Source organism: Hakea prostrata, chromosome 11 (assembly GCF_041222555.1).
Source record: "Hakea prostrata isolate BN-2017 chromosome 11, UWA_Hpros_2, whole genome shotgun sequence".
Classification (NCBI taxonomy): Eukaryota; Viridiplantae; Streptophyta; class Magnoliopsida; order Proteales; family Proteaceae; genus Hakea; species Hakea prostrata.
In genome coordinates this window covers 13,915,003-13,941,299 of record NC_142610.1, presented here as the reverse complement: position 1 = coordinate 13,941,299, position 26,297 = coordinate 13,915,003, and the positions used below count along the sequence as shown (strand labels likewise).

The window sequence follows — 26,297 nt, the reverse complement described above, 5'->3', positions numbered from 1 at the left end:
ATTTTTAGAATATGGTATGGGTGGAATGGCGACAATACAAGGAGACGTGTTTAGCTATGGGATCCTTTTATTGGAGATGCTCATAGGAAAAAAACCAACTGATCAGATGTTCATTGATGGTTTAAATCTTCATAACTTTGCAAAGGCAGCTTTGCCTACACGTATCATGCAAATTATAGATCCATCACTCCTACCTAGAGATCAACAAGGTGTTTGTATTGAAGAGGATGCTATAAGCGAGATTGAACATCCAAGCCATAATGCAGAGAAATTGCTATATAGTGTCCAATATCAATGATTGAAATTGCACTTCAATGCTCCATGGAATTGCCAAGAGAACGCATGAACATGAACGAAGTTGTGAGGAGACTACAATCAATCAAAGAGGAACTTTCTTGAAGAAAGAAGAACAGAGCAACTATGCCTAATTCAAAGGTGATTATAAATTTATTATATTTGTAATTATTTTGTTGTCTCAGCAGCTTAATTCACATGAAATACTTAAACAAAATTCTAAATTTACATTACTGGTAGGCTGAGTTATTCGATCACTTCATGGAAAGAAATTGATTAATTGATACAAATGTCATTGGATACACTTGATCCAATAAGATTTCTTAAAACCATGATTTACTTATTATAGCTAATTTGGAACCTAGAGGAATTCTATACTAAGCTTTAACTATACTTGAGTATAACATATATGAAGGTATGTTGCTGCGGTTCTGGCTCTAACTACTGTATTGCAGGTTGGAGATCAATTCAAGATGGGATAAGGCTGACATTATTGCTGCATTGTGGGCTGGAGGATAAAAACTGAAGCAATTGATGGTGGAAATGATTCTAAATAAGATTTGGAAAGAGTCTACACATTAGCTTGGTAATATAATAAGTTTTTAAATTTGCTAGATGTTCATATCATGTATACTTATTCTCTGTCAAGAAAACAATAAGTCCCACATAGCTAAATGGGAAAATAGTCAGAAAATAATAGGAAAAAGAATACTAGTACGATGTAAACCAGTTCTGTGCCATTTACTCCTTTCATTTCTGTTGTTGCTGCTGTTGCTGTAAGTTGATAAGCTTATAATAGGCCCCCTTGTTCTCTATCAAAGTAGAGTGATTCCCTTGCTCAATAATGTTTCCATTTTGTAAAACTGATATATGATCTGCATTTTGGATGGTTGACAACCTGTGGGCCACCATAACAGTTGTTCGATTCTTCATTAGCTTGTCGAGGGCTTGTTGAACGATCCGCTCTGACTCTACATCGAGTGCGCTGGTAGCTTCATCTAGGAGCAAGATTGCTGGGTTCTTGAGCACTGCCCTGGCAATGGCAACTCTTTGCTTCTGGCCTCCTGATAATTGTACCCCTCGCTCACCTACTTTGGTAGAGTAGCCCTCAGGTAGACTACTAATGAAGCTGTGTGCATTAGCAAGCTTGGCAGCCTCAATGACCTCTGATGAAGTTGCTCCATCTTTGCCATAAAGAATGTTTTCAAAGATTGTTGTGGCAAATAGTGCTGGCTCTTGTTGGACAAGGCCAATGTGTTTTCGAAGGGATTTGAGCTTGAGCTTCTTAATGTCTTTTCCTGCAGAAACACATGTGCCCTGGTTTAGAAAAGCCTTGAACAACTGGTTCAAAACCAGAAAGGATACAGAACTTTTATTTGCAAGAAATCATTACCATCAACCATCACCTTCCCTGTTGTTGGGTCGTAGAACCGCAGTATAAGGGAGATCACAGAGCTCTTACCAGACCCACTAGACCCTACTAATGCCATGCTCTTTCCCATTGTTACTCTGAGATTAAAATCCTTGAAGATCACAATGTCTGGCCTTGAAGGGTAGCTGAAGCCAACATCCTTCAATTCTATCATCCCTTCTACCCTTGTCACTTCCTCTCCAATATCCCCAGGAACTTCTGTCTTCCTCTCTAATAAATCAAAGACAGAAGCCAACATCTTTCTCCCTTTTAGAAGGTCTGGTGCCAATGCTAGCGTCTCTCCCATAGCCAATGCTGTTACAATTAAAACCATGAATGATTTTATCACCGATTTAAAGCTGGAGATTTCCTTCCCCATCAAAACAGAACCATACCTGCAACAGATTTGCTTTAGTCAAACCAAAAATTTTGATTACAAGGATACTTTCCAACCAGAACAGTAAGTAATAACTCAAAAACTTTCACTGCTCCGCAAGCCCAAAAGACATACCACAAGGCTAAACCATAGGATGAGAAGATGAAGAATTGGGAGACACCATATGCAATGCCAGCAACCTGACCACGACGGAAGGATTGTTTGGAGGGCTCTTCAAGCTCATGTGCATATAAATCAATCACCTTATCCTCAGAGCAGAATGCAGCAACCGTGCGGATATTGCTTACTGCCTCACCAGCAAGCATGTTAGCTTTGAGATAAGCCTTGTTTAAGTCGCCACTATAACCTTGCATGAAGAGTTTCTGTTTCATTGTGTGTGTTAGGCAGGACTCAATGTTAAGGGAAAATTTTTATCATATCATTATCAGCAAACAAATTAAAAGGATGAAAATACTAAAGCGAACCTCACTGATGTGGCCGCTAACAATCAGAGGATATGTGGCAATGACCACTAGTGTGATCCTCCAATTCAAGAGGAAGCCAATAATCAATGAAGTAATGACAAGAAAGAAATTTTGTAAGAGAATTGTAGACCGATCAACAACCATCCCTCGCAGTAGTGTTGCATCACTTTCTAGCCGTGATGAGAGCGTTGAACTTGTGTTGCTTAACTCATCAAACCATCCAATTTCATTCCTCAAGATGGCTGCAACCAAAGATAAGAAGGAATAATTTTAGAAACAGAAAAGAGTGCAGGGAACATGGAGAAGGAACACTGAATACTTATCACCAAGTTAACCGAGGTTTAACTACTGGTACACTTGGATATGTTCTTGAAATTCTCTCCAAGATTTCTTGTAGTCATATCTAAAATCTGGATTCCCTGGCTATCTGTTTTAGTTTTCTTTCATGATTATTAAGTGGTAGTCATACCTGCAAACATCTTCTCTCGCACCCGCAGAGTTAGTCTCTCTCCCATGATTCCAAAACTAAGGTGTTCAATGGTGTGAAAGATGACAGTCAAAACAGCTCCCCCACAAAAGAGAAAAGCAACCTTCCTGATTTCTCTGCATGTTGTGTCCCAGTCCATGTAATAGGAAACAAGAGCATCTGTAACCCCTAGAGCAAACAATGGCATCTGAGCACCAGCAAACATAGCACCAATGATGCCAGACACCCCATAAACCCAGTCAGGTGCCACCATGGAATATATACTTCTCCATGAAATGCTCTGCGGTTTTATAGTATCAGATTCATCGACAGAGCCATGACCTAATGATAATTCCTTTTCAGATTGCAAACTTCCTGGAAAACTTGAATTTGCACCTGATACTTCTCGAGAAAGCTTTATACTGCAGTAACAAGAAAGGAGAAAATACTGATTACTGACATTATATCTTAGTGTGTGAATGAGCATTAATTTGTGTAGGGTTCTATGTCTATGGATGAGTACCTAAGATGTCGTCCCATGACCGGGCCTTGTGAAGGTTGATGTTCCAAGGGATCAGCTTTCTCTTGGAGCTGCACAAGTGTTGCATAAGCACCATTTGGGTTTGAAATCAGCTCCTCATGGCTTCCAGTTTCAACAATCTTCCCACCCTGGACAACAGCAATCACATCTGCATTCCTAATTGTGGAGAGGCGATGAGCCACCACAACAGTGGTTCTGCCAACCATGACACGATCTAATGCCTGCTGGACACTCTTCTCAGATTCAGCATCAAGTGCACTTGTTGCCTCATCGAGGAGAAGTATCGAAGGATTCTTTAGGATCGCCCGAGATATTGCAATTCTTTGCTTCTGTCCGCCAGATAATTGTATCCCTCTTTCACCAACCTATGAACATACAAGGAGATGATGATGCATAATACTCACTGCATGTACTAAATGGGTTAACTGAAACAGCAGAGTAATGAATATACCTGAGTGTTGTATCTATCAGGGAGATTGTTGATGAAAGAAATGGCCCCAGAGAGCTTTGCAGCGTGTGTTATCTCATCAAGTGTGGCATCATCTTTGCCATATAAAATGTTTTCTACAATGGTTGTGGCGAAGAGGGCAGGTTCTTGATTAACTAACCCAATTTGACTCCTAAGCCACTTGAGCTGAAGTTCACTAATGTCATTATCATCTAACTGTATCTTTCCACTGAAGGGCTCATAGAATCTCTCAATCAATGAGATCACTGTGCTCTTCCCAGAACCGCTTCCTCCAACTAGTGCCACAATTTTCCCCGACGGTATATCGAGAGAAAGCTTATCGAAGATCATTACATCAGGGCGAGACGGATAACTGAAACAAACATCCTTAAACTGTATATGGCCTTCCACTTTTCTAAGAGTCCTGCCCACTTTGGAGCTGACATTGCTAACTGAATTCCTCTCTATCATCTTGAAGATGGGATATGCAGCACCTCTTGCTTGAATAAAAGTTGAGATATTTGGTCCAGCTAGCCCTAGTGATCTGAGACAAGGAATCTAGTTTAATTTCTATTAAGTGAGCAACTTGAGGTTGGTTTTCTTAGTAGCTTTTGTGTGTGAAAGTTTGATATATTGAAACAAATGAGAGTTGGAGTTTAAGTGGCTTACAATCCAGCTATAACAACATTGAGCATGGTTGTGAAGGACTCTCCTCCAGTTGCTATCTTCTTGTGGACAACAACACTATTGAACCATATGAGCAACGCCCATGACAAGAAGAGAACACAATGCACAGAACCAAGTCCCATACCCTTGGCTAGTCCTCCCTTTTTCCCATACTTATAAGTATTTTTGAGTGCATTCTTGTATGACAATACTGCTTTGTCTTCACCGACAAATGCTTGAACTGTTCGTACATTCGCGATAACCTACACATTATTGAAATCTCAGAGATCTCAATTCAGTATTAATTGTGATATATACTACTAAGATGACGGATTGTGAAAAGCAAAAATTAACCTCTTCTGCAATTTCACCAGCCTTGACATAGGATTTCCTTACTCTAGCAATAAGACCTGTTGCTACATAAGCATAGACACCACCAGCAATGGCAATCAAGGGGACTATAGACAAGGTGACAAGACTGATCTGCCAAACTTGAAAGAACCCAATTGCAAATCCTGATATAAAACGGCTTATGTAGTGCAAGAAATTTCCCACCTGCATAATCATTTTCAAGAAAATTATTCTTTAGATCTCATTCAATTCTGTCCCAGATTTGAAACCCTAATGTGCCATGTTCCAAGTGTCTTCTGTAAATGTTTATGCTCGATTAACCTTGCAAGCTTATTTCATTGGTAATGAAACAAGAGATATATCCACACACTTCATTCTTGTGAATATGCTAGTGTGCTTAGCAACGGGAGTATGCTACAAGGTGGGTCCCACGTACCATGTTAGGTGGGTCCCACCTGACCACTGAAGAGACAATTTGTTTAGAATTTTAGGATTTAGGGTTTGTGGCGGGATCCACGTAACCACCGACAATTAATTCTCTCTAAGACTCAGTCAGGGCAGGTGAGAATCCATGTTTGTCATAATCACTCAGTTCGGTGCTCCATTCAAATTGCTCTTTCACTGGATCTGTTTCTAAATGCAAGAATTCAATAGGGAACCAACCAACCTTCACCAACTAAAATTAATAACAAACGCCTTGGTCATTTTCAGTAGGGTGTATTTGGTTTTTACATACCTTCTCAGAGATGGCGTCCTGAACTACTATTATGTCACTGGTTATTGCAGAGATGACTTCTCCTGTTGATGCTTCAGTATCAAAGAGACTGATATCTTGATTCAACATAGATTTCAAGTATGCTAACCTCATCTTTGCTGCTTGCCTTTCTCCAGTGTGCATCCAACAAGCAACCTCTATAATATTCTCCAAAAAGATCCCAATAGTTAGTCACAATCACAATTGTAATTCTGTTATTAGAAAGCACTTAATAGATAAAAACCCATTAAAATATTTAAATTTCTTACCAACCCATGAAGAGAACATCACAACAATGCTCAAATAGACGAAATCCAATGAGTACTGAACAAAAAAAATGCAGAATTAAAGTTAATCTATCAAAGTAAATTTAGACATAGTGATGGAGAACTCTAATGATGATCATCTGTGATCATACCTTGGCAACTTTATGTGAAACTGAGGCTGGAAAGAGATAAGCAATGCCTACGACATTGATTAGTTTACCAAAGAAAATAAAGAAAACTGGAACTGAAGCTCCATGAACACAAGAACCAATGGTTCCTATGAACATTAGTATGTAATCTTGTAAATCCGCAAAAGCAAAAAGCTTCATGAATGGGACTTTATGGCTTTTCTTCTGCTTCTGTTCCTCTTCTTCTTCTTCATTTTCACCTTCTGAATTCTTCCTTGTCTCTTCTTTGCCATTCTCATTGAGAGAACCTTGGAAACTCATCTTGGCAAGGAAAAGAAAGAGAGAGGTTGTTTGAGTAGTGGAGCGTTGCTGCAGAACTAACTACTACTTTCTGCACTTGGTGGGTTCAAAACGGAGGCCATTTAAGTAGTGGCCAACAACAATGGTGACTCTGAAGATGAAGTATTGAAGATGCGAGCATGATCGGTTTATTGTTGTTTTATAACATTAATCCAGAAGAAGAAAAAAAAAATGTGGTTGGAAGAACTGATTTTTCAAAGTAATCACCACCCAGGAGAAGAACTAAGAAGATATGTCAGTAGTGTTATTGAATGGAAAAGGTCAAGAAACAGTTGAGAAGTAAAAGGCTGGGCCAGAACAGTTGTTGCATTCAATGCTTTGGGACGCTCTTAATTGGGTTTGCAAAGAGTCATCTTGTGAAAACCTTGTCTTGTTTAGGAACATAAATGACAGATAAGAAACGTTTAAAATATCTCACGATACCATACGATTCTAGCCGATACGTATCTATATTTGACACAACCGATACGATACATATTAATACGTCTCTTTATTGAATTACACTAAAATACATTTGTCAGAACAATATAATACTCGATATAAGACAATATACATTTGAATCAAAAGTTTGAAATGGCATATCAGTTTTAGCGGCGTCAAGGGTTTGGTCCGGACATGGTTTTGGTTTGAGCTTTTCAGTTTCAGATTGAAAGCACCAAAACCATACATGGTTTGTTAGCAAAATTTCGATTTCAGTTAATTTGGTTTTGGGTTAGTGCAATTTGAATTTAGGTTGAGTTTGATTTGGGCCAATAGTCTGGATTCATGTTAGATGAGTTTCGATACCATTACTCCAACTCGTGATTATCATACCATTTCATTGTTTCAAATTAAAAATTATAAGTGAGAATTGAATCTTGCCTCATAAGCTCAAAGCCCAAATGGACTTATCTATTCAGCCTCCTTAACTAGAGAAAAAATCATCTGTTGTACACGTCCCTCTGCATAGTAGTCCAACAGCAAAAAGTGACACGTGAAAAATGCCAAATATGTGGCTGAGATTAAAAGCCTTAGTGATACAGATCTAAACCCTTTTTATTCTACCGGATCTATTTACCCCAAATAAGAAAACCGGAGTCTTTTCTTGGATCTTTGGAAAAACTAGTTCTCTGGTGAATTCAATTTGGATGCAATTAAGGATGTCTTTGATAGGGGAAGTTTGCTCTCTGGTATCAAGAGCTCGTTCTCTAGTTTTAGAACTAAAGTTTTAGTTTCGACGTGTGTTCATTTCATCATCTTCAACCGTTCTGCAATTTCTTCCCCTTGGTTCAGTTGAAAAATTAGATGAAAAGTTCACCTTAGATGGGCATAAGATGAAATGAAATCCCAGAAAGAAAATCATTATGAAATTGCATATCAAATGTGTAACGTCCTAAGTGAAAAGAAGAAAACAAGAGAGGAAAAAAAAACCCAATTCTCTTCTCTGTTCATCCTCCAAATCTCAGTTATCTTTTCTCTCCTGAAGATTTTATTTGAATATATTTTCACTAAAAAACCTAAAATTTGTATATAAATTTTGCTTCAAAAGGCCCCATCATGAAATTTGTATATTTTATTCATGATTTTGTTCTGTTCATGTTTTGCTTATTTTAAGTCCTAAAGAGTTCCAGTACCAGACCAATGAGAATAAACACCGATACAGCTTGAGAAGAAGGTGACCTTGATGTGTTACAATGGGTGTCAAATATATCTAGAAAAATTGTGGCTATTGTTACTGTAATTTATTTGATTCTACAACTCTGCATCTACCTTTTTTGTTTCCTTCAACATCAAATTAGTTTTAGAGGAAGCATTTCCTCTTTTGTTGCATAGATCAAATGGGAGTTGTTATTATCAGACCCATTGCTCAGTTTTAGAAAAGAAGTCATCCCAGGAAGTTGCTGCTCATTTCAGGCAACAGGATGACTCAATGATGGTAAAAAGGCCACTTGGTCAGTTTTATTCAGTGTTCAGGAAAGCGTCGGTGGTAGGTTTCTTGCTAAATCGAGTATTTTTGGGTGAATAGAGTATTAGATCCATTTAACCCTGGACTTAGATGAGGGTTTTAATCTTAGCTGTTCAACTAGCATTTTCCAGGTGTCATCTCTTCTGCTGTACTATTATGTACAGTAGAGATATGTGCACAACAGAGGACTCTTCTTTTTTTTTCTTTTTTTTTTGTTGGGGGCCCACGATTCACCCGGAATATGAGGCTCATCCGGCATCTATACACATATACATATACATCCTCATATGAGATATATATATATGTATATATATATAATTAATGCCGCCGAACGGGTGTGAACCCAAGACCTCCCCTAGGGGAAGTTGGGCCTTTAACTTATTGGTGTTTTCTTTTTTCTTTTTTTCCTTCCCTAAAAAATATTTTTAACTATTAAAATAATAAACTTCTCTTTTCTTTTTCTTTTTTTCTAAATAGAAATTTTTTACCTGCTTCAGAATTCTATTTAAAAAAACCACATAATATATCACTTGTAGAAACGTTAAAAAAAAAAATTCCTATAATGGGTTGGATTGGATTTTTTTAATAATTTGGTTAAAAGTTGAAAAGTGACGCTTCATTTAATTTTATAAATTCAATCATTAAAATACACGTCTTGTACCAGGCAAGAACCTTTATTAATCTCAACCATCTTACAATAATAGTAGAAAATATCAAATGTACATCCATATGGCTAGAGTGTTGCTTTCCATTTTTAGCACTAGTGTGGGGGAGGAGAGATTCCTCCAACCACTTTTTTGGGCTTTCATGGATCTCATCATATCTTTTCTTCTAAAGATCATTATCCAAAGATTATCAAAGAAATGGAGATTGTTTTCTTGGAAGAAATCGAAATTATAGATAAAGAATATGATAGTTTATTAAATAAGACATTATTGCAAAAAAAAAAATCAAATTAAAATTCTTTTTCAACCTCTCTTGTGTTCACAACAATCTTTTTCAATCACTTATGTGCGATAACAATATTGTGTAAATCGTATGCGTATAATAGATATGTTTCTTGCATCATCAATCTCAAACCTCATCTACCTTTTCTTTTTTTGTGACTTTTATCCTTAAGATAGGTGTTCTTTCATGGTATATAAGGTTCTTTTAATCTACATTTTCACATTTATATCTAAATTTTCCTATGTTTTTCTATTATTTTTTACCTTTTCAAAGGGTTTTCTTGTGCTCAGGGATTTGTGGCTCTCTTTCATGAGTCGGGATCTTCTCCCCATCGGAGCACTTTGTACTCCTCCGACGGTTTTCCAACCACAAAACACAGTGGGGCCCACAGGTAAAATTTTGAATTTTTTTCTTTCTTTCCAAAAAGTATTTTTTCACCTGTGGGCCCCACTGTTTTTATGGTCGAGAAGCCGTCGGGAAGCACAAAGTGCTCCCCTGACAGGGAAATGATCCCGACTTATCTTTCATCCTTTTCATCTAATTTTTTCTTTAATTAATAGGGGCAGGGGTAGGGGTAGTTGAGCTAAAAATTGCACGAAGCTCTTATCATGGCTCCAAATTCCCACCAGCCATATTTAATACACATAATTAAGTAAATCACTATCAAAGAGACCTTAAAGTTCTTTCGTTCTTCAGTCAATAAATACAAAAGTACAATCCTATTTTTAGATGAGTATGAACATGGAATGACATATCGCCGAATTTCAATGATATCGGTCCTTACCGAACCGAAAACAGGCCCCGAAAATTGTCGGAAAGAAAGAGGGAAAGAAACAGAAGAGAAGTAGTAGCAACAACGATATCGCCCGATCATTGAAGGAGAAGAAGAAGAAAGAAAGAGAGAAAGAGAAAGAAAGAGTGGCGATATTGCCGGATTGTTGTTTATTTTGTTTATAGGTTGCTGCTACGGCATCGGCGAAATCTCGTCGAACCGGCGGATCCCAGCGAGTTTTCTTTCCTTGAGTATGAATAGGAGACGGGTTTAAGGTTTCTTTGTGGTAATGTGTTTAAATGTCATTGGAGGGAATTCTTTATCTTTCAAATTATATATACAAATTAAAGAGTCTAAGATCTGAAAAGATAAATGTGTAATCTGAAACATAATGTATGTAAACATAATAATCTACAAAATTATGGGGTGTACATAAGGCTCCAACTAATGCAAAGCTTCCAAAAATATAGACACATATAATCTTATTCCATCATAGAAAAATTATTTTTGAACCCAATAACATTAGATTCCAAATGGTTTACCAAAAAAAAAAAAAACATTAGATTCCAAATCTCGCAATAAAAAACAGTGTCATTACCTACCAATTGATAGGGATTAAAAAAATATATCAATCAGTGTCTGAAAATCCAATTTTGGGGTCTGTACTTTTTTAACATAAAATGGAGTGTCAGTGCTTTAACGCCTTCCATTTGAGGGTGCCAGTGCAATTTGCTCAGAAAAATATATCAGTCAGTAAAAAATTGTAGCAACAGTAAATACTTTTTGTTTTTTTGGGCCGGTGGGTGAACCATCATCTTTGGTTGGACCGGGCTATTGACTTAGTGACCACATCTGCTTTGGGCACATAAGGCAACTCAAACACGAGTCGGGATCATCTCCCCATTTGTGCTCCCCGATGGCTTCTCGACACAAAAACACAGTGGGGACCACAAAATTTCCCCTGTGGACCCCACTGTATTTTTGTGGTCAGAAAGCCATCGGAGAGCACTTTGTGCTCCTCCGACAAGGAGATGATGCCGACTCCTCAAACACATGGGTTTATAAGGGGAGTTTTCCAAGCCGGTTTGTTGAACAGATTTATGTATTTATATGCTTCAAACAGCTAATACAAAATCAATTAAACCTTGCACAATCCCTTCTAATCTCTCCTTCAGTTCCAGTCTTAACCCCAAGAGCTCCCAACCTCTGCATGGCAAACCCGAAGAACTTGAAAAATTGTTTCTTATCTTCCGCGAATCGCAAAACCGTTCGCCGGACGTATTCGTCACCGCCGGAAAAAAGAGCTTGATCGGACGTCAAAAGTCCTCTATGTTGCAGTAAGTTCTCATAGTATCCATTATCAAACTCAAACGGGGTTTGGTCGAAATTCATCACAACCTCCGGGTCGATCTTTGGATACGGGCACCCAACTATAAGACCCGCCCGTAACGTCTTGTTCATTGTAGGGTCCAGTTCACGGAGTCGACCCGCAAACTCTTTGCAATGGGTGAAACCTAAGTTGTGGGCCCCAGAAAGTACGACAAGATCTAATTTAGATAATCCCTTGGATTGGAATCTTCTAATAAGATCAGTCAAGTTGGAGTAGCCACTTGGCACGTTTGCAGCAACATTGGCAGCCTTCGAGCTCCTTCCATCTCTCCTTCCCTTGTAAACCGGCCACCATGGACCTGTCGTCTGCGTTCCAAACACAAAACCATAATCAACCCGGTTGCGGTTTGGACCGGTCGAATAAGAAATGATTGTATGGTCAAAGAGTCTGAAACACTTCCCTCTTAGCTTCCTCAGCATTACAGGAGTGGGGCCCATGTTGGACCCACTGTTGCACCCGTGGAGGTGGTAATCGGATTTATATCATCTATAATTCATTGAATCATTTTCCTACGATTCCCTCTTAAGATTGTGCCATGTGGCATTAAGTAATCTAACGGTTACCAATTAAATCAACTTACATAATAGACAACATCACGGGCTAGAACGGCGAGAATGTCAGCGCAGGAGACGACTCCGGGACACGCTGCTTCAACAGCCTTCTTTGCCCGGTTGACAACATCAAAGCCATCTGGGGGCAAAGAAAGGTCAAGGTCAGCATCTCTCTCTGCCTTATTATTCTCCGTCGATGTGATCAACACGGAGCCGTCACAACCCTGTAGAATAGGCAACGTAGTATAGTAACAATAAAGGGTAGTTTTGAAATTTGAAAAGTTCTCTTGAAAGAATCAAAGCAAAGAGAGAAACAAAAGCAGACCTCAACGAAGCAGTCATGGAAGAAGAGACGAAGAGTTGCAGGAAGAGTAAGATTAGGCTTGTTAGCGTCGTTCAGCTTCTCTATCAAAGCCTTCCATATGTAGTTTTCTACATTTGGACATGTCTTTGCGTAGAAATTCTTTGAAAGGCCAGAGTTGTGGAGGGAAGAATGCAAGGGTAGAACCAGAGAACCCAAAAGAAGAACCCTGAAAACAAGAGATGCCATGTCTTCTCTTTGGTTGTTTCTTCATCTCCAGGTAGTCCTGCATTTTATAACGAAATGGCAATGGTTAAATAGAGAAACAAACGATTCTTTACAGTCTAGCAGCTCCCAAACCAGAAAAGAAAAAGAGAAATGGAATCTTTCTTTTGACTTTATTGAGTAACAAAACCATGCAAACCAAGAACCCTAGTTCAAGGTTTCCTCATATTGGCAGCCATCCATATAGGGTTGGACCTATTTTTAACCCATAGAAAGCGTTTTCCTTTCCCTAATCCAATCGTCATCCCATCCATTTAATGGCAATGACTTTCTAGGGCTTCATTTGGTTGCAAGTGAACTTAAAAGGAATGTGAAAATTTTCAAATTAAAAATTTCCTTTTGAAGTAATTATCATTTTTTTTATGGACCAGGGTGTTCTAGGGTTTATCCTTGATGAGGATTATTATATACACCATTAAGGAGAGTTGAACCTATGATTTCTTCATTAAGAGGTGTTGGTCATTGTCAACTAAGTAACTGTTTAAATGCTAAACAATTTACTTTTCTATTAAGTTTAGTTTTCTATTTGATCATATGGTCCCTAGCGTCAAAATGTTTTCCTAACAAAGCTCAATAAACAATTTCAAGTCATCTTCATGGTCACATAGTTGAACCCATAATCTCTTCATTAAGAGGTGTTGACTACTGTCAACGGAGCAACCATGTAAATGCCAACTAGTTTACTTTTATATTAAGTTAAGTTTTCTTTTTTATCGCGTCAAAACATTTTCCTTGTAAAGCTTTGTAGACAATTTCATGTCATCTTCAAGGTCACACCTCAACTTGGTTGAAAATATAATCGAAATAGTATTAGGACTTTATGTTCTTAAATCAATTGGAAGCCATGGTCGATTGGTCTGGTTGTTTTCATGTCAACATCAGAATACCATATTTTGAATGAGGAAGAGAGAATCCTTTCTCAAATGAAATTTACCCAAAGGATATAAAATTTGATATGCCATCTCTTATATGAGTCTGGATCATATATATAAGGTAATTTTCATCTGGACCCCGAGTTGGTCCGGTCACTTTAGTCCGAAAAATTCTTTTGCAAGGCCCCGAGGTTTTAAAATGACTATTTAAGGACAAATTATAATTTGATGACCAAAATACCCTTATGGTGCAATGGTCAAGATTGTACCATTTATGTTATTCCGATCTAACGGTTTATATTAAAAATACAAATTATAATTGTATTTTAACCTTTTTATTTTATATTGGGTCTTAAATCAATTTACAACGTATGCCCTTTGATTAAAACTCATGCAATCCCATTCCCATTACAAATAAAAGAGCCATTAATTAGGGTAAGAGATCGTTTCTAATGGCTTTCGTGGCAAGATAGAAGATGAGAGAGCGTCTTGCATCCGTCTCCGTGTCTCCTGGGCGTTCTTCTTCAACAAAGCATTGTTTGTTGAATGCAGGAAATCCCTCGCATCCCCTTTTCCTTTCTTCTCTTCTTCTTCTCTCTGTTCCTTTTGGTTCTTTCTCTTCTTTCCCTTTGGGTGCCTCGGTTGCCGGTTCCGTCGTCTTCTTCCCTGGGCTGGCTCTCTGTTTGTTCGGTTTCTTTCCGCTCGTGGCTTCTGGGTGTTGGGAATGGAACCTCAACTCGGTTTGGTTTGCTCGTTGGGGTGAGATGGTCCCATGAGTTCATCGAATCTTTGAGATGGTCGTGTTCAAAGCTTCGGGTCCGGGCGGTTTGTTGTTTTGGTTTTGGGTGTGGTTTTCTTGACGTTGTGTTGGAGAGGGGTTATTTATTTAGTTCGTGGGGTTTGGGGCGGGTCCTTCCCGCCCGTCTTGGTTGGGGGGGGGAAGCAAATAATGGGGTCCGCCTGGTCGTGTGAGTTCTGCCTTGTTTTTTTCTTTCCCGTGGTAATCACATGCCATCTGGTTTTGATGTCGTTGGCTTCTTCCGTTTGGTTTTATGGGTTGTTTGTTTGATTCTTGCCTTTTTATTGGTTTTCTTATATTTGTCTTTTATATACCGTTGTCGGTGCTTGGTACTCTTGCCATTGCCCTGGGTTTTTGGTCTCTTTGTTTGTCTTTAGTCTTTTCGGGGGGCTTTGCGTTTTTTGGCTGTGCCTGGCCCCTCGGGGGTCCGTGTTCCCTTATATTTTTATTTTAATTAAATTATCATAAGATTGGGTTTAGGGTTAGATTGGATTAGCCAAAGGGCAAACCCGAACCCTAGCCATCCCAGAAATGGCTAGTGAATTTGTATCCTAGCCCACCATTCGAGTTGAAAAGTGGGGCCGAGCTCCTGCCCAACTTAGGGAGGATTTTGGGACTCCTTCACTTAAGATTTTAGTTCCCAAAATCACAATAAAATGTAAGAAATCACTACTTAAGTCTCTCTAAACTTTCCTCCATGCCACTAGCATTCATCCAAACATACCATATGACCAAAAACCAAACATGACATATCATTTGGATTCTAGTTACTGTATCTGCCCATTGGTCTATTCAATCGCCACCAGTATGATGGATTATATGTCCAAATTTTAGATATATAATTCTGTTTTAATTCATTAAAGTAAATATGATTGTACATAAATATACGCTTTCTTATTATTATATAATGGTTGAAAACACAAATATTCACCGGCCAGACACAAAATCTTTTGCCATGATAGTCTTTTCAATTTTCACAAATTGAATAATTTGGATCTTGCAATTTGGATCTTGTTTGGAATCGCCATCAACTGTGAGTCACCTTTGGAAAATGATCAAATAAGACAATTTGTTTTTGTTGTACTAATGGTTAAATAAACAACAACCCTTTAATCAAATCATTTATAAAATTTTTATTTTATATTTTTTAGGTGAAAAATCATCTATAAACTAAGGAGGAAGAAGATAGCTAATTGATCAATTCATCTAAAACTGGAGATAGAGTTTTGTGAGTTTGCTTCTATTGAGAGCTTATTAGAAGGATAATCATCAAGATGCATGGGCAGTTTTCAAATGATGTAGAGGTACGGGTACCTGTTGATAAGGTTTGGAATATCTATGGGTCTCCCAAATTAGCCAAGGTTTCTGCTGAATTACTAGCCGGCATCGTCGAAAAGATAGAAATTGTTGAAGGCGACGGCGGAGTTGGAACCATGATGAAGGCTACATTTCCTCCAGGTATATATACAAATTATTTTCTCTTAAAAATTTTCTTCTGCAACTGCAATAAGGCTGAGTTGTTCTTGTTGTTGTTTTTGTTAGGAAGTGGTTTTGACTACACCATTGAAAAATATACAGTTCTTGATCATGACAAACACTTGAAGGTGGCTGAGATCATTGAAGGAGGACCATTAAAACTTGGGTTCAGCTTGTATCGAGTTCGAAATGAAATAATCGAGAAAGATTCGAATTCAACCATTATCAGATCAACAATCGAGTATGAAATTGCTGAAGAGTTCTCAGCTAATGTTTCCTATGCCAATACCACACTTTTGGATCTCCTTGCTAATGCAATTGGAAAGTATCTTATTGATCAGAACAAAGCTGATGACTAGAATCCAATAAAATTCATAAAAGGAAGAAGAAAAAAAATCTCATTTTGATTTGCAGTTAGCGTGTGCTTTGTGGCTGGCTTGATCTGTTTTTCATGTGTTATTATTTTCCAGACAAAGTTAGCTTAAGCACATCACTCTCTGTCTTAAATTATGTTTGGATTAGCTTAAGTTGGGTGGGTTTACCTTGGAATGTTTAAAACTATATATGTATTATTATTTTAATATAAATATTTTATATTTATTTACTGTTTTTTATTTTTTTTATGAATTTCATTTTATGATTTTTGTCTCTAAAAGAAAATGAGGAGCTGAATATTTGGCTTATATGTAGAAAGTGCTCTATGTAATAATTTACCTTCGAGGTCAAAGAGCATTGATGCAATATGACATATACTGAATTAGAACCCTACTCCTATCGAGCCATGAGATATATAATTTGTGCACTAATATTAATAATTAATTAATAATAATATATCTATAACTTAGATCAAGGGTCATCTACCTTGGTCAGGAAAACTCATTGGTGGTTAATTTTCTTTCTTCTCTCCTTGTTGTCTTTCATTTCATTTCATTTTTTTATTTTTTATTTTTTATTTTTTTGCAATGAATACAGTCTGAAGGAGTAAAGACAACTGAATGAATCATTTGGGGTGCAACCTTCATGGTCTGGGACTGACTGACCTTGGAGGTGAAAACAGATTGTGAATCCATGTTGCACAACTCAAGGCACTTAGAAACCTTAAAGAAGTATCAATGATTCTTTTTCTTTTCGGTACAACATTCATAACTACAATCTTACAAGTGCTCTGGGTAAGTCTTCAATGACAGTTGATAGTCTTCTTCTTTATATGTTCATGGGAAGGTGTTAACAACAGCAAGTACAGTAACTTCTCCATCAAAAAAACAAATATCTTTCACCAGATAACTTAAGTTTTGCGTATAGAGATAATCAAGTGAAATGAACCTAGACCAACCATGTTCTTGAGCTGAAACATTGAACCATCGTTTAACTGCAAAATCAAAACAAAATGACTAATTAACTTCATATAAATCAGGAAAGTTGCAGATCTGAAATCTTGTATGCCTATCTTTACCTTTGGAATAATACCAGTAGGTGTCACGCAGCTGGTTATATAAGCGCAATTCAAATTCAACATAAATTTTCTGACCAGGAAGAAGTGTTGTAGAATCATCCAAAGCCAAATAGAGAGAAACACTATTGCCCATCCCACTCCCTTTTCCCTTTGGATAGAGTCTTATCTTCCTGTAAGATATAAACCAATGGAACAATGGAATTAAATAAAAAGAAATAATTTACATTAAGAATTATTGAATGAGCATGAGAAGTACCATTTCCGATCTCCTGCATCGAATGCTTTGGATTCATAATATTCTTTATCTAACTTTGAGAAGTTCTCAACTCTCCAGTTTTGCTTAGCAGCAGTAAGATACTTTGTCATTTTCAAGCATTCCCCTTTACCAACACTTCTTTCTTTACAAACAAAAACATCAGCTCCAAATACACAAGTATCACCCATGAGATACCCATTAGAAGTATCCATGAAAGATTTGAGACTGATAAATTGGTCGAAACCCCATTCGGTTTTCATCGCATGAAACCGCTTTCCGGTTCCTCTTGTATCTAAAACAAATAGATGCCAATGTTAGTTCAAAGAATTCTATATTCATTAAAAGATTGTTAAATCGAATGGAGTTTTTTTTTTTTTTTTTTCCCTATTGAAAATACTGACTTTTATAATACCTTCGATCACCAAATAGTTGTCTGTGATCTGATCAAGCAAAAAGAACCGGAAAGTTGCATTGACTTCCCATCCATGAGGGAGTGCCTTCGTATCCACCATTGACAAGTAGAGAGAAATATGATCTTTTTCATTCCTCAGCGTATTTCCATTTGGATAGAGAGATAATTTCCTACACAACAGTCAATGCATCCGAAAAGCCTTAAAATAGGGTTAGTTACCTGCATTGACAATGTATAGTTTCATGCCCTAAGGTAGGGTATAACTTCAGCCTTATTAAGCCCTTACTTGTCTAGCTAGAGCCTGATTAGGGCTTAGGCTTAAGATTTTGAACTTGAAGATGGGGCAAGGCCAAGGGCAGGCCTGAGTTTAGTGCTTGTCCCTCCTCCTCCTCCAACCCTTGTCAACCCATCCTTTATTTATTTTTTTTATTATTATTTTTTGTCTCAACCCAAAATAGACACAAAATCAACTTGCAAAGAGATTGAGAAAGCTAGATCATTGCTAGATTTTACTTTATTTTAAGACAAATGATATCTACATTTGTATTTATTTAGGGTTTAAACATTGACTTTTGTAATAACATTAGCACTAGAGTCAAGAACAGGACCAATCAGAGACATGGACAATGACAAGGGTTAGGGCCAGTCATCCTAACCCAATCCAAACGAGAACAAGCAACATAAGATTGTGATTGGATTGGCCTATCAAGGTTCAGGGCTCGGGACAATAATTTTAGCTTTGATTCAAGGTCAAGCTAAGAATGTATTCAGCTAAAAGCAATGAAAGTTGAGAGTGGATTACAAAAAACTATAAGAAGAGTAATAATAAAGAGATGTCTCCTTCATTAATTGGGAAAACTGAGGAAGCATTAGGCAGCGTACCATTTGTACCCTCCAGCTTGAAATTCAGCGGTTTCATATCTCTCCATTGCAATCTTGGAGAGCTGCGAAAAAGCTTCAACTTTAAAAGTGAAGTGAATTGGGATTTCTTGTGTCATCGTTCTTGAAACTCCTACAAGTCAGCAATACCAATATATGTCAGAAAGTTTCAAACAAATTCAGAGAATAAACCAGCAGAGATAGAAAGAGAAAGAGATCGAGAGAGGTTCTTAACCATCTAGGTTGTCATGAGTGACAAGAGCCATATTACTGTTATCACCCAAATGCTAAAAGCTTATACGATCAAATGCATGAACAAAGGTGATCAAAGTGTCTTGGCTTTATAAAGGAGAAAGAAATGTTGATTTCTTCTTCTGGGATTGCTTAGTGTTGGTGTATTCCTTTCCTCATTAGATGGTTTTGTTTCCATATGAAGCATCGAGTACTGTTATTCTATACTTGGTTTTAGAGGGTTCCTAGGATAAGTTCATGTTTCTAGGTTAGGGAGTTAAGAAAATTCCTTAGGGTTTTCAACATCCATCATGGCCAAAAAGGAATAAAGGTGAAGAGATATTGTTGCTGGTGAAGTCTCTTCTAAGTCTTAAAAGAATACCCTCTTGATCCAGGACTCTCATCTAGAGTGGGAACAAAGTCGAAATGGGAGGAATGGTATCAAAGGAGGTAGGGCTAGGTTAGATACTTAACCTTGATCCCAACTCTATCCTTGACCTAATTCTAACCATAAAACAATGTAATACTGCATATTTATTATTCCATTTTACTTAATATGTGAATTTTTTATTTTTATAAAAAAAAAATTTTAATTGGCCCGTGCAGGTTTGAATATACAAACTTCACGATATTAATACAATGCTCTTAACTACTTGATGAAATAGGAATATCTTAAAATAATTTATAAACAAAACAATGAAACAATGTAGAAATGCATATTATTGCTCCAATTTTATCAAGATATGAATTCTTTTTATTTTTATAAAAAAAATGTCCGGTGTAGGTCTTGAACATATGAGTTTCATGTTATTAGCACCACACACTTAGTTTGATGTAGAAAAGAAAAAAAAGATATTTATAAAGTATGTTGTGGTTCATTTTCCCATTTTGTTCACGGCAGAGCGACATCGTCCGCCCACTGCCGCGAACGCGACACGTGGAAAGAAATAATCTAACGGCTAAAAACTCAAATGCGGGGATGTAATCGTAATTTTGATTTTTATTTTACATGTAAGGTTTTGAAGTTTTTAAATTTACAATCAAACCCCTCAAAATCGATGAAACCATTCTCAATCGATCAGACTTAAGGAACCCTATTTTCGTTGAATCAAGAAAACGCTGTGATAAACTTTCCTTCTCAGGCGCGGTGACGGCGACGGCATCGGCATCGAGGGCAGTTCTTGTTTATTCTTCTCTCAATCTAACTTGCCCTACCCACATCTTGCGATAAAATTTACTTAGGTTAAAAGTTAACATACATTTTATTGCTTGAAAGACTTAACTTTTAACCTAAGTAATAAAAGGCCTAAATTTTTATTTTACTTAGGTCTTTCAAGCAATAAAAGGTAGGTTAACTTTTAATCTAAGTAAATTTTATCGCAAGATGTGGGTAGGGCAAGTTAGATTGAGAGAAGAATAAACAAGAACTGCCCTCGATGTAAAACAAGATTCAAAATTACGATTACATCCCCGCATTAGAGTTTTAGGCCGTTAAATTATTTCTTTCCACGTGTAGCGTTCGCGGCAGTGGGCGGACAATGTCCGCTCTGCCGCGAACAAAAATCCTAAAGTTTCGGAGACAGGGTGATGATCCGGATTCCAAAATGGGGGTCAAAATTTTGACGAGATTTTGCCAATTCCCCTAGTTAGCCAGGTGGCGAACTTTTGTTCCTCGCCTAGATGTTCAAATGAAAATTACCCAACTACGTACTACCAAAAACAAAAAGTTTATCCAACTTTAAACCCTGCACTCGGACAATCAACGCAGACTTCGCAAAGTAAAGAAAACTCTGTACAATCAACAGGTAAGGTGGTTTGTTTTTGGATTTCCTTCTAACCTAACCTAATTGTTTTTCAGTCTTGTTTTTTGATCGTTGAAAACTCCATGGCGTCAACTCATTTCTCTTCGTTTCCTTCTTCGGTAGAAAAGACCCATCTTGCCTCTCCGATCCCGTTTCAAAGGCACCTTTCTTTTTCTGCAAAAACCCTCCAAAACCTCTTTTTTCATCCCAAAACGTCATATTCTCAATTCCTCTCACATCCCCAGAAAGCTCATTTTAAGCTACCTTCCAAGAACCCAATATCAGATTTAATCTCTTCTGAACAAAACCCAGATGAGCCTTTCATTTGTTCTGATTATGATGATAAACCCAGAGAAGAATGCGGAGTTGTGGGGATCTACGGTGATCCTGAAGCCTCCAGGCTCTGCTATCTAGCCCTTCATGCCCTTCAGCATCGTGGCCAAGAAGGTGCTGGTATCGTTGCTGTCGACAATGGTGTGCTTCAATCCATCACCGGCGTTGGCCTCGTATCTGATGTTTTCAACGAGGCTAAACTGGATCAGCTTCCGGGCGAATCAGCAATTGGGCATGTTCGGTATTCCACCGCAGGTTCTTCAATGCTTAAGAACGTTCAACCATTCGTCGCTGGTTACCGTTTTGGCTCTGTTGGGGTTGCCCACAATGGGAATTTGGTTAATTATAGCTCTCTCAGAGCGGGCCTTGAAGAGAATGGCTCCATCTTCAATACTAGCTCCGATACAGAGGTTGTTCTCCATTTGATTGCAACATCAAAAACTCGGCCTTTCTTTCTTCGACTAGTAGAGGCCTGTGAACGGCTCAAAGGAGCGTATTCTATGGTATTCCTCACAGAAGACAAGCTTGTTGCAGTCCGTGACCCACATGGGTTTCGCCCTCTCGTAATGGGAAGGAGAAGTAATGGTTCTATTGTTTTTGCTTCTGAAACCTGTGCGCTTGATCTCATTGAAGCAGCCTATGAGCGTGAGGTTTATCCTGGGGAGTTGGTGGTGGTGGATAAAAGTGGAATTAAATCGCATTGCTTGGTGCCTCATGTGGATCCCAAGTCTTGTATCTTCGAGCATATCTACTTTGCTTTACCCAATTCTGTGGTATTTGGTCAATCAGTGTACGAATCTCGTCGCGCTTTTGGGGAGATACTAGCCACTGAAGCTCCTGTGGACTGTGATGTCGTCATAGCTGTGCCAGACTCTGGTGTAGTTGCCGCTCTTGGGTATGCAGAGAAGGCTGGAGTTCCCTTCCAGCAAGGACTGATAAGGTCACACTATGTGGGTAGAACCTTCATTGAGCCATCACAGAAGATTAGAGACTTTGGAGTGAAGCTCAAGCTTTCACCAGTTCGGGCAGTATTAGAAGGGAAGAGGGTTGTCGTTGTGGATGATTCAATTGTGAGAGGAACTACTTCTTCCAAGATTGTTAGGTTGCTCAAAGAAGCAGGGGCCAAGGAAGTTCACATGAGAATTGCAAGCCCACCAATTATTGGGTCTTGTTATTATGGTGTGGACACACCCAGCTCTGAAGAGTTGATCTCTAATAGGATGACCACAGAGAGCATTAGGGAATTCATTGAGTGTAACTCACTCGCATTCTTGCCTCTCAAAAGCTTGAAGAAGTTGCTTGGTCATGATTCTCAAAAATTTTGTTATGCATGCTTCTCTGGGGAGTATCCTGTTCCTCCTAGTGAGGCCAAAGTGAAAAGGTTGGGTGACTTTGTGGATGATGGTTTGAATGGTAGTTTAGAATTGATAGATGGAGGTTGGATTAGAGGAGCTAAACAAGGGCCGGCTAATTGACCATGTAGCTGCCAGTAGTCATCCTCATATCAAAGATTTTCGCTTGCAGAGACCTCTAATGTTTTAGGATGCCTTTGTCTTGGATGGTAGACCAACTTGGGAAATGCCTTTATATATTTATTTTCCTACTGAGTATAGTCGTTTCAATAGTCTGATTGGATCATTTTTATTTTCTCTTTAGAAGATTTGGAGTTCTGACTGCTTAGCAGAGATCCATCAGCTATAGCCTTATTGGTAGTTTTTTAACATCTGTTTGTAGATAACTCTGTTGTTAGAACATCAAGATAACATTGCAAATCTTTTGTTCAACTTGATGATCTTTGGTGGAATTCATATCGCAATTTATGCGGTCAGTCCCCTGACCAGTGTCTTAAATTAATGTGATTACAATGGTTATGGTATTTAGTGTCTTGGTGACAAGACAGAAGCTTGTTTGTGCTATCCATGTTAAGTATTATGCTATATAATTTCCCTCAAATTTAGGGGTCAATTATGAACTGAACGCATGATCTGAGCTTCTGTCTATTCTTACAATTTTGTATTTTCTTTTTTAATAGGGCCAGAAACACCTTTATTTTGCGTCTTGCTATTTCCTTTATTGTTTGATGCAACTTATTTACTTTAAAATTCAAATGTTATGGCGCAGACCCAAAAATGTAAGTTAGAAACTCATGTAATCATTTATATCCAATCAAATGAAGCCTAAGAAAAATTAAATTGACTAGTTGCCCCCTCCATGCTCTTCTGTTGGTAACGGTTTCAGACAGATCCCATTCTTGATTTGTGCCATCATTTTGTTATGATCTAATGCAAGTTGCTACTTACATTGAAAAATATCATATTATAAGGGTTCAGGCCTACTTATTAGTTGCAGTTTTCTTTTTCTTTAGAGTTATACAAGTTATGTAATCTGTTTTTTTTTTTTTTTTAGGGGGGGGGGTTTGGGAATGACCCTCGCAACCAAAACTGCTCGGCCGAAAAGATTGAGAACTGAACAACCAAGGATATATTCCCTGTCAGTGCAATAGAGACCCAACCAAACTAAACAAGCAATACAATCGTAAAAGGTCCCAGCAAAAACATAATTTCCACCAAAATACATCACTTCGTGAAGTATATTCTCCCTACCTATCCTTCTCTACCATCTTATTCAGCCTTTCACTAAAAGAAGAGGCTTACAATATAAGTTCATCAGTTCCACACTCCATTCCAGGCATGTAATCAGCTCTCTTTCATTTCCCTTCATACATGCATAACTTATATTCTTTATAGGTACTTTGAGGCCCCTCTATCTTCCCATTGATAATATCCACTGTCAAAGAGGAGTCTGATATGATGATGGAAATGTGTTGCAGCTCTCTGGCAACACAGATATTCACTCCCGTCCAAATTGCTTGCATTTCCTGATGGAGCATTGACCACACATCCCCTTTGCCAACAGAAGCAAACATCTCTCTTCCTAGGTCATCCCTCACTATCCTTCCACATTGCCAATGCCACTTGAGGCTGTCAAAGTGTCGAATAACCTGAAAATCCCTCCCCAGATGGCAGTAATGAAGCCAGTGATCAGCTCTTTGGTATTTGGATCTGCCCTTGTCCCCCCACAAATTTTCTTAGGTAATAGTGAACCATGCAACTTTTGGAAAGGAGAGACATGACTCAGTACTCTTGTGACATATAAAACCTAACTTACCAGTAGAATTACAAAGCAAGAAGAGAAACTCTGCTGTTAGGAAAGAGCAGAATCAGGTAATTCAAGCAATCTCTTGCCCTACCAATTATTATTAATATTTTAAGTTTGTGTAGAAACTAAAGGCAAGGTAGAAGCTTCCAATCCTTCACAATACGAAACTGACTTGGACATAACAACGAATCACAATCTAACCAGGGACAATTAAACTAATCATCTAACTAGGAGACATTCCACAAGCACAGCCTACAGCCTATGCATGTGTACATGACATATATGTGCCCAAAGGATTGGGGGCCTGGGGCTGTAGAGGATTAGAAGAAAAAGATGAGGGGTTGGAGATGATTCAACTTACTGTTGATTAAAGAGCAGAAAATTAAAGTCAAAGATGTCTTTGAACTTACAAAAATTCTAGCAACTAAGAGTCTTCAATGAAGATTGAACTTGGTCACTTGGGAAGGACGAGCAGACTTTCTATTTCAGTTGGTCTCTAAATTCAGTTTAATACTTTCAAAGCAGTCTCAGCCAAATAAGAGACTGCTATTGTGTTTCCTTTTTGTTTTTGATTCATCCCCTTGTGTCTATTTCTGTGCAACAGCCCCCGTAGAGGCTCCCAGATGATTTGTTGAATGATCAAGTATTGCTTTGAGCAAGTTCCTTATCCCCTTTTGACAGTGAATGGCTGAGAGCCAGAACTCCTTTTCTCTTTTCTTTTCTTGTCCAAATCGATTGTCTTGTGTTGCTGTTAAGTGTGTTGGTGCAAGTGCTGTGAGGACTCTTGAAAGCTTGATCCATCAATTGAAACAAAGAGTTTGTGCTGCTGTTCCTACATCAGTGATGCTACAAGCACCCTACAGCTTGGATTCTCCTTTGGGATTTGCTGCAGATATCAATCAGAATATTTGCTCCAGTACTCCATTAGAATCAACCTAGATTTGGAGCACAAGGCCACCCTGCTCACTTGGCTCCCTCCTACTGCTGGCTGGATTTCTTTGCAGACCTTACATTCTTATTTTCCACCCAACCATGTTCAGGTCCAACACAGACCTCCACTCTTGTCCATCAAAATTGAATCAAACTTTGGAGCAATGAATCATTTCATTAAGGACTGATACTCAATACACTTCTGAACCTAACCCCGGTTCTTGTTTGCAAGATACTTCATGACTTTCTAATTTTGCATTATCATTGTATTTCAGAACTTAGCCTTCCGAATTGGCTAAGTTTTGGAGTGATGAGGTATCCCTTATTGTCACTCGACCTAAGTTTGAAATTATTCTACAGGCTGGTTTGTAATTGTTTTCCATGTTATTGGTTCTGCTTTGTTGCCATTTTGGTTTACTGTTACAACATGTCATTGATCCTACCATGGGGTGGCTCCTAGTTGAAGCTGTTCTACCTTTTATGAGGGGTAGCATTGATATCTTGTGTTTTTCAGTCCCATGGAGCAATACATTAATGATATCCTTCAGTTGCACAAGCAGAGGACAGTGTTTGTGCATTTAAGGTTTAGCCTTCCCCTGTTACTTCTCTGGTCCAATGCAGGCCCTAGTTTTTTCTGAGTTGTCGGACAAGACCCCGATATTAGCGCAGGAGCTCGGACTTGGTGCTTTCTTCATTATAACCCATTTGCAGGTAGTGTTTCTCAAAGTCATGCTTGATTCCCACATTACTCAAAGCCTTGTTTTCCTTATCATTTATCTGTTTGTCTTGTGTGGTTTAAAACTGGCATTTACAATATGGGAGATTGGGAGCTGAATTGTTGAATCTCATCTCTGGATCTAAGTACTATAGTTGGCATTTCAGAATTCCTTTGTCCATTGGAATGCATAATTGTATCTTCATTACCAGATTGCTGGGGTAAGGAAGAAAATTGTCCTC

The 26,297-nt window shown here is 38.2% G+C and overlaps 5 protein-coding genes and 1 pseudogene across 6 annotated transcripts in view; 3 read left to right on the top strand and 3 right to left on the bottom strand.

Annotated features, from left to right (window-relative positions):
• Positions 1 to 836, top strand: part of LOC149000239 (putative LRR receptor-like serine/threonine-protein kinase At3g47570) — a 39,716-nt gene extending 38,880 nt beyond the window's left edge. For both annotated transcript variants that reach the window (XR_016170671.1, XM_089139420.1), the window contains 2 exons: positions 9 to 435; positions 750 to 836. Coding sequence is in view for 1 of the 2 variants with exons in the window: in XM_089139420.1 (XP_088995546.1) it covers positions 9 to 298 (290 nt within the window). In the remaining variant the exon portion in view is untranslated. The remainder of the gene's footprint in view (positions 1 to 8; positions 436 to 749) is intronic.
• Positions 837 to 841: 5 nt separating this feature from the next.
• LOC149000238 (ABC transporter B family member 10-like) lies at positions 842 to 6,759 on the bottom strand. The gene is made up of 12 exons (XM_089139418.1): positions 6,211 to 6,759; positions 6,062 to 6,116; positions 5,775 to 5,950; positions 5,042 to 5,242; positions 4,691 to 4,950; positions 4,025 to 4,565; positions 3,556 to 3,938; positions 3,036 to 3,454; positions 2,567 to 2,808; positions 2,217 to 2,464; positions 1,688 to 2,100; positions 842 to 1,592 (listed from the first exon to the last, which is right to left on the bottom strand). Exons 1-12 carry the CDS (start codon positions 6,505 to 6,507, stop codon positions 1,045 to 1,047), a joined length of 3,783 nt encoding a protein of 1,260 aa, XP_088995544.1. The 5' UTR covers positions 6,508 to 6,759; the 3' UTR covers positions 842 to 1,044.
• Positions 6,760 to 11,345: 4,586 nt separating this feature from the next.
• On the bottom strand, positions 11,346 to 12,718 carry LOC149000237 (peroxidase 55-like). Its single transcript, XM_089141004.1, has 3 exons — positions 12,478 to 12,718; positions 12,182 to 12,376; positions 11,346 to 11,906 (listed from the first exon to the last, which is right to left on the bottom strand). Exons 1-3 carry the CDS (start codon positions 12,700 to 12,702, stop codon positions 11,346 to 11,348), a joined length of 981 nt encoding a protein of 326 aa, XP_088997130.1. The 5' UTR covers positions 12,703 to 12,718.
• Positions 12,719 to 15,601: 2,883 nt separating this feature from the next.
• On the top strand, positions 15,602 to 16,583 carry LOC149000236 (norbelladine synthase-like). Its single transcript, XM_089140847.1, has 2 exons — positions 15,602 to 15,867; positions 15,952 to 16,583. Exons 1-2 carry the CDS (start codon positions 15,684 to 15,686, stop codon positions 16,242 to 16,244), a joined length of 477 nt encoding a protein of 158 aa, XP_088996973.1. The 5' UTR covers positions 15,602 to 15,683; the 3' UTR covers positions 16,245 to 16,583.
• A 246-nt stretch (positions 16,584 to 16,829) lies between these two features.
• LOC149000235 (TRAF-like family protein) lies at positions 16,830 to 19,193 on the bottom strand. The gene is made up of 6 exons (XM_089140846.1): positions 19,121 to 19,193; positions 18,889 to 19,018; positions 18,007 to 18,176; positions 17,595 to 17,886; positions 17,339 to 17,508; positions 16,830 to 17,254 (listed from the first exon to the last, which is right to left on the bottom strand). Exons 1-6 carry the CDS (start codon positions 19,149 to 19,151, stop codon positions 17,097 to 17,099), a joined length of 951 nt encoding a protein of 316 aa, XP_088996972.1. The 5' UTR covers positions 19,152 to 19,193; the 3' UTR covers positions 16,830 to 17,096.
• Positions 19,194 to 20,836: 1,643 nt separating this feature from the next.
• LOC149000234 (amidophosphoribosyltransferase, chloroplastic pseudogene) lies at positions 20,837 to 23,607 on the top strand (annotated as a pseudogene).
• The last annotated feature ends 2,690 nt before the right edge of the window (positions 23,608 to 26,297 follow it).

Excerpts from the sequence above, each read along its gene's own strand:
- LOC149000238 (XM_089139418.1), bottom strand. The coding sequence starts at position 6,507 with ATGAGTTTCCAAGGTTCTCTCAATGAGAATGGCAAAGAAGAGACAAGG. Across the intron at positions 3,455-3,555 it reads GTCATGGGACGACATCTTAG|TATAAAGCTTTCTCGAGAAG; the intron begins GTACTCATCCAT and ends TTGTTACTGCAG. Across the intron at positions 2,465-2,566 it reads TTAGCGGCCACATCAGTGAG|AAACTCTTCATGCAAGGTTA; the intron begins GTTCGCTTTAGT and ends ACAATGAAACAG.
- LOC149000237 (XM_089141004.1), bottom strand. The coding sequence starts at position 12,702 with ATGGCATCTCTTGTTTTCAGGGTTCTTCTTTTGGGTTCTCTGGTTCTA. Across the intron at positions 12,377-12,477 it reads TCCATGACTGCTTCGTTGAG|GGTTGTGACGGCTCCGTGTT; the intron begins GTCTGCTTTTGT and ends CCTATTCTACAG. Across the intron at positions 11,907-12,181 it reads CCCGTGATGTTGTCTATTAT|ACGACAGGTCCATGGTGGCC; the intron begins GTAAGTTGATTT and ends TTTGGAACGCAG.
- LOC149000236 (XM_089140847.1), top strand. The coding sequence starts at position 15,684 with ATGCATGGGCAGTTTTCAAATGATGTAGAGGTACGGGTACCTGTTGAT. Across the intron at positions 15,868-15,951 it reads GAAGGCTACATTTCCTCCAG|GAAGTGGTTTTGACTACACC; the intron begins GTATATATACAA and ends TGTTTTTGTTAG.
- LOC149000235 (XM_089140846.1), bottom strand. The coding sequence starts at position 19,151 with ATGGCTCTTGTCACTCATGACAACCTAGATG. Across the intron at positions 17,509-17,594 it reads GATGCAGGAGATCGGAAATG|GAAGATAAGACTCTATCCAA; the intron begins GTACTTCTCATG and ends TATATCTTACAG. Across the intron at positions 17,255-17,338 it reads CTACTGGTATTATTCCAAAG|TTAAACGATGGTTCAATGTT; the intron begins GTAAAGATAGGC and ends TTGATTTTGCAG.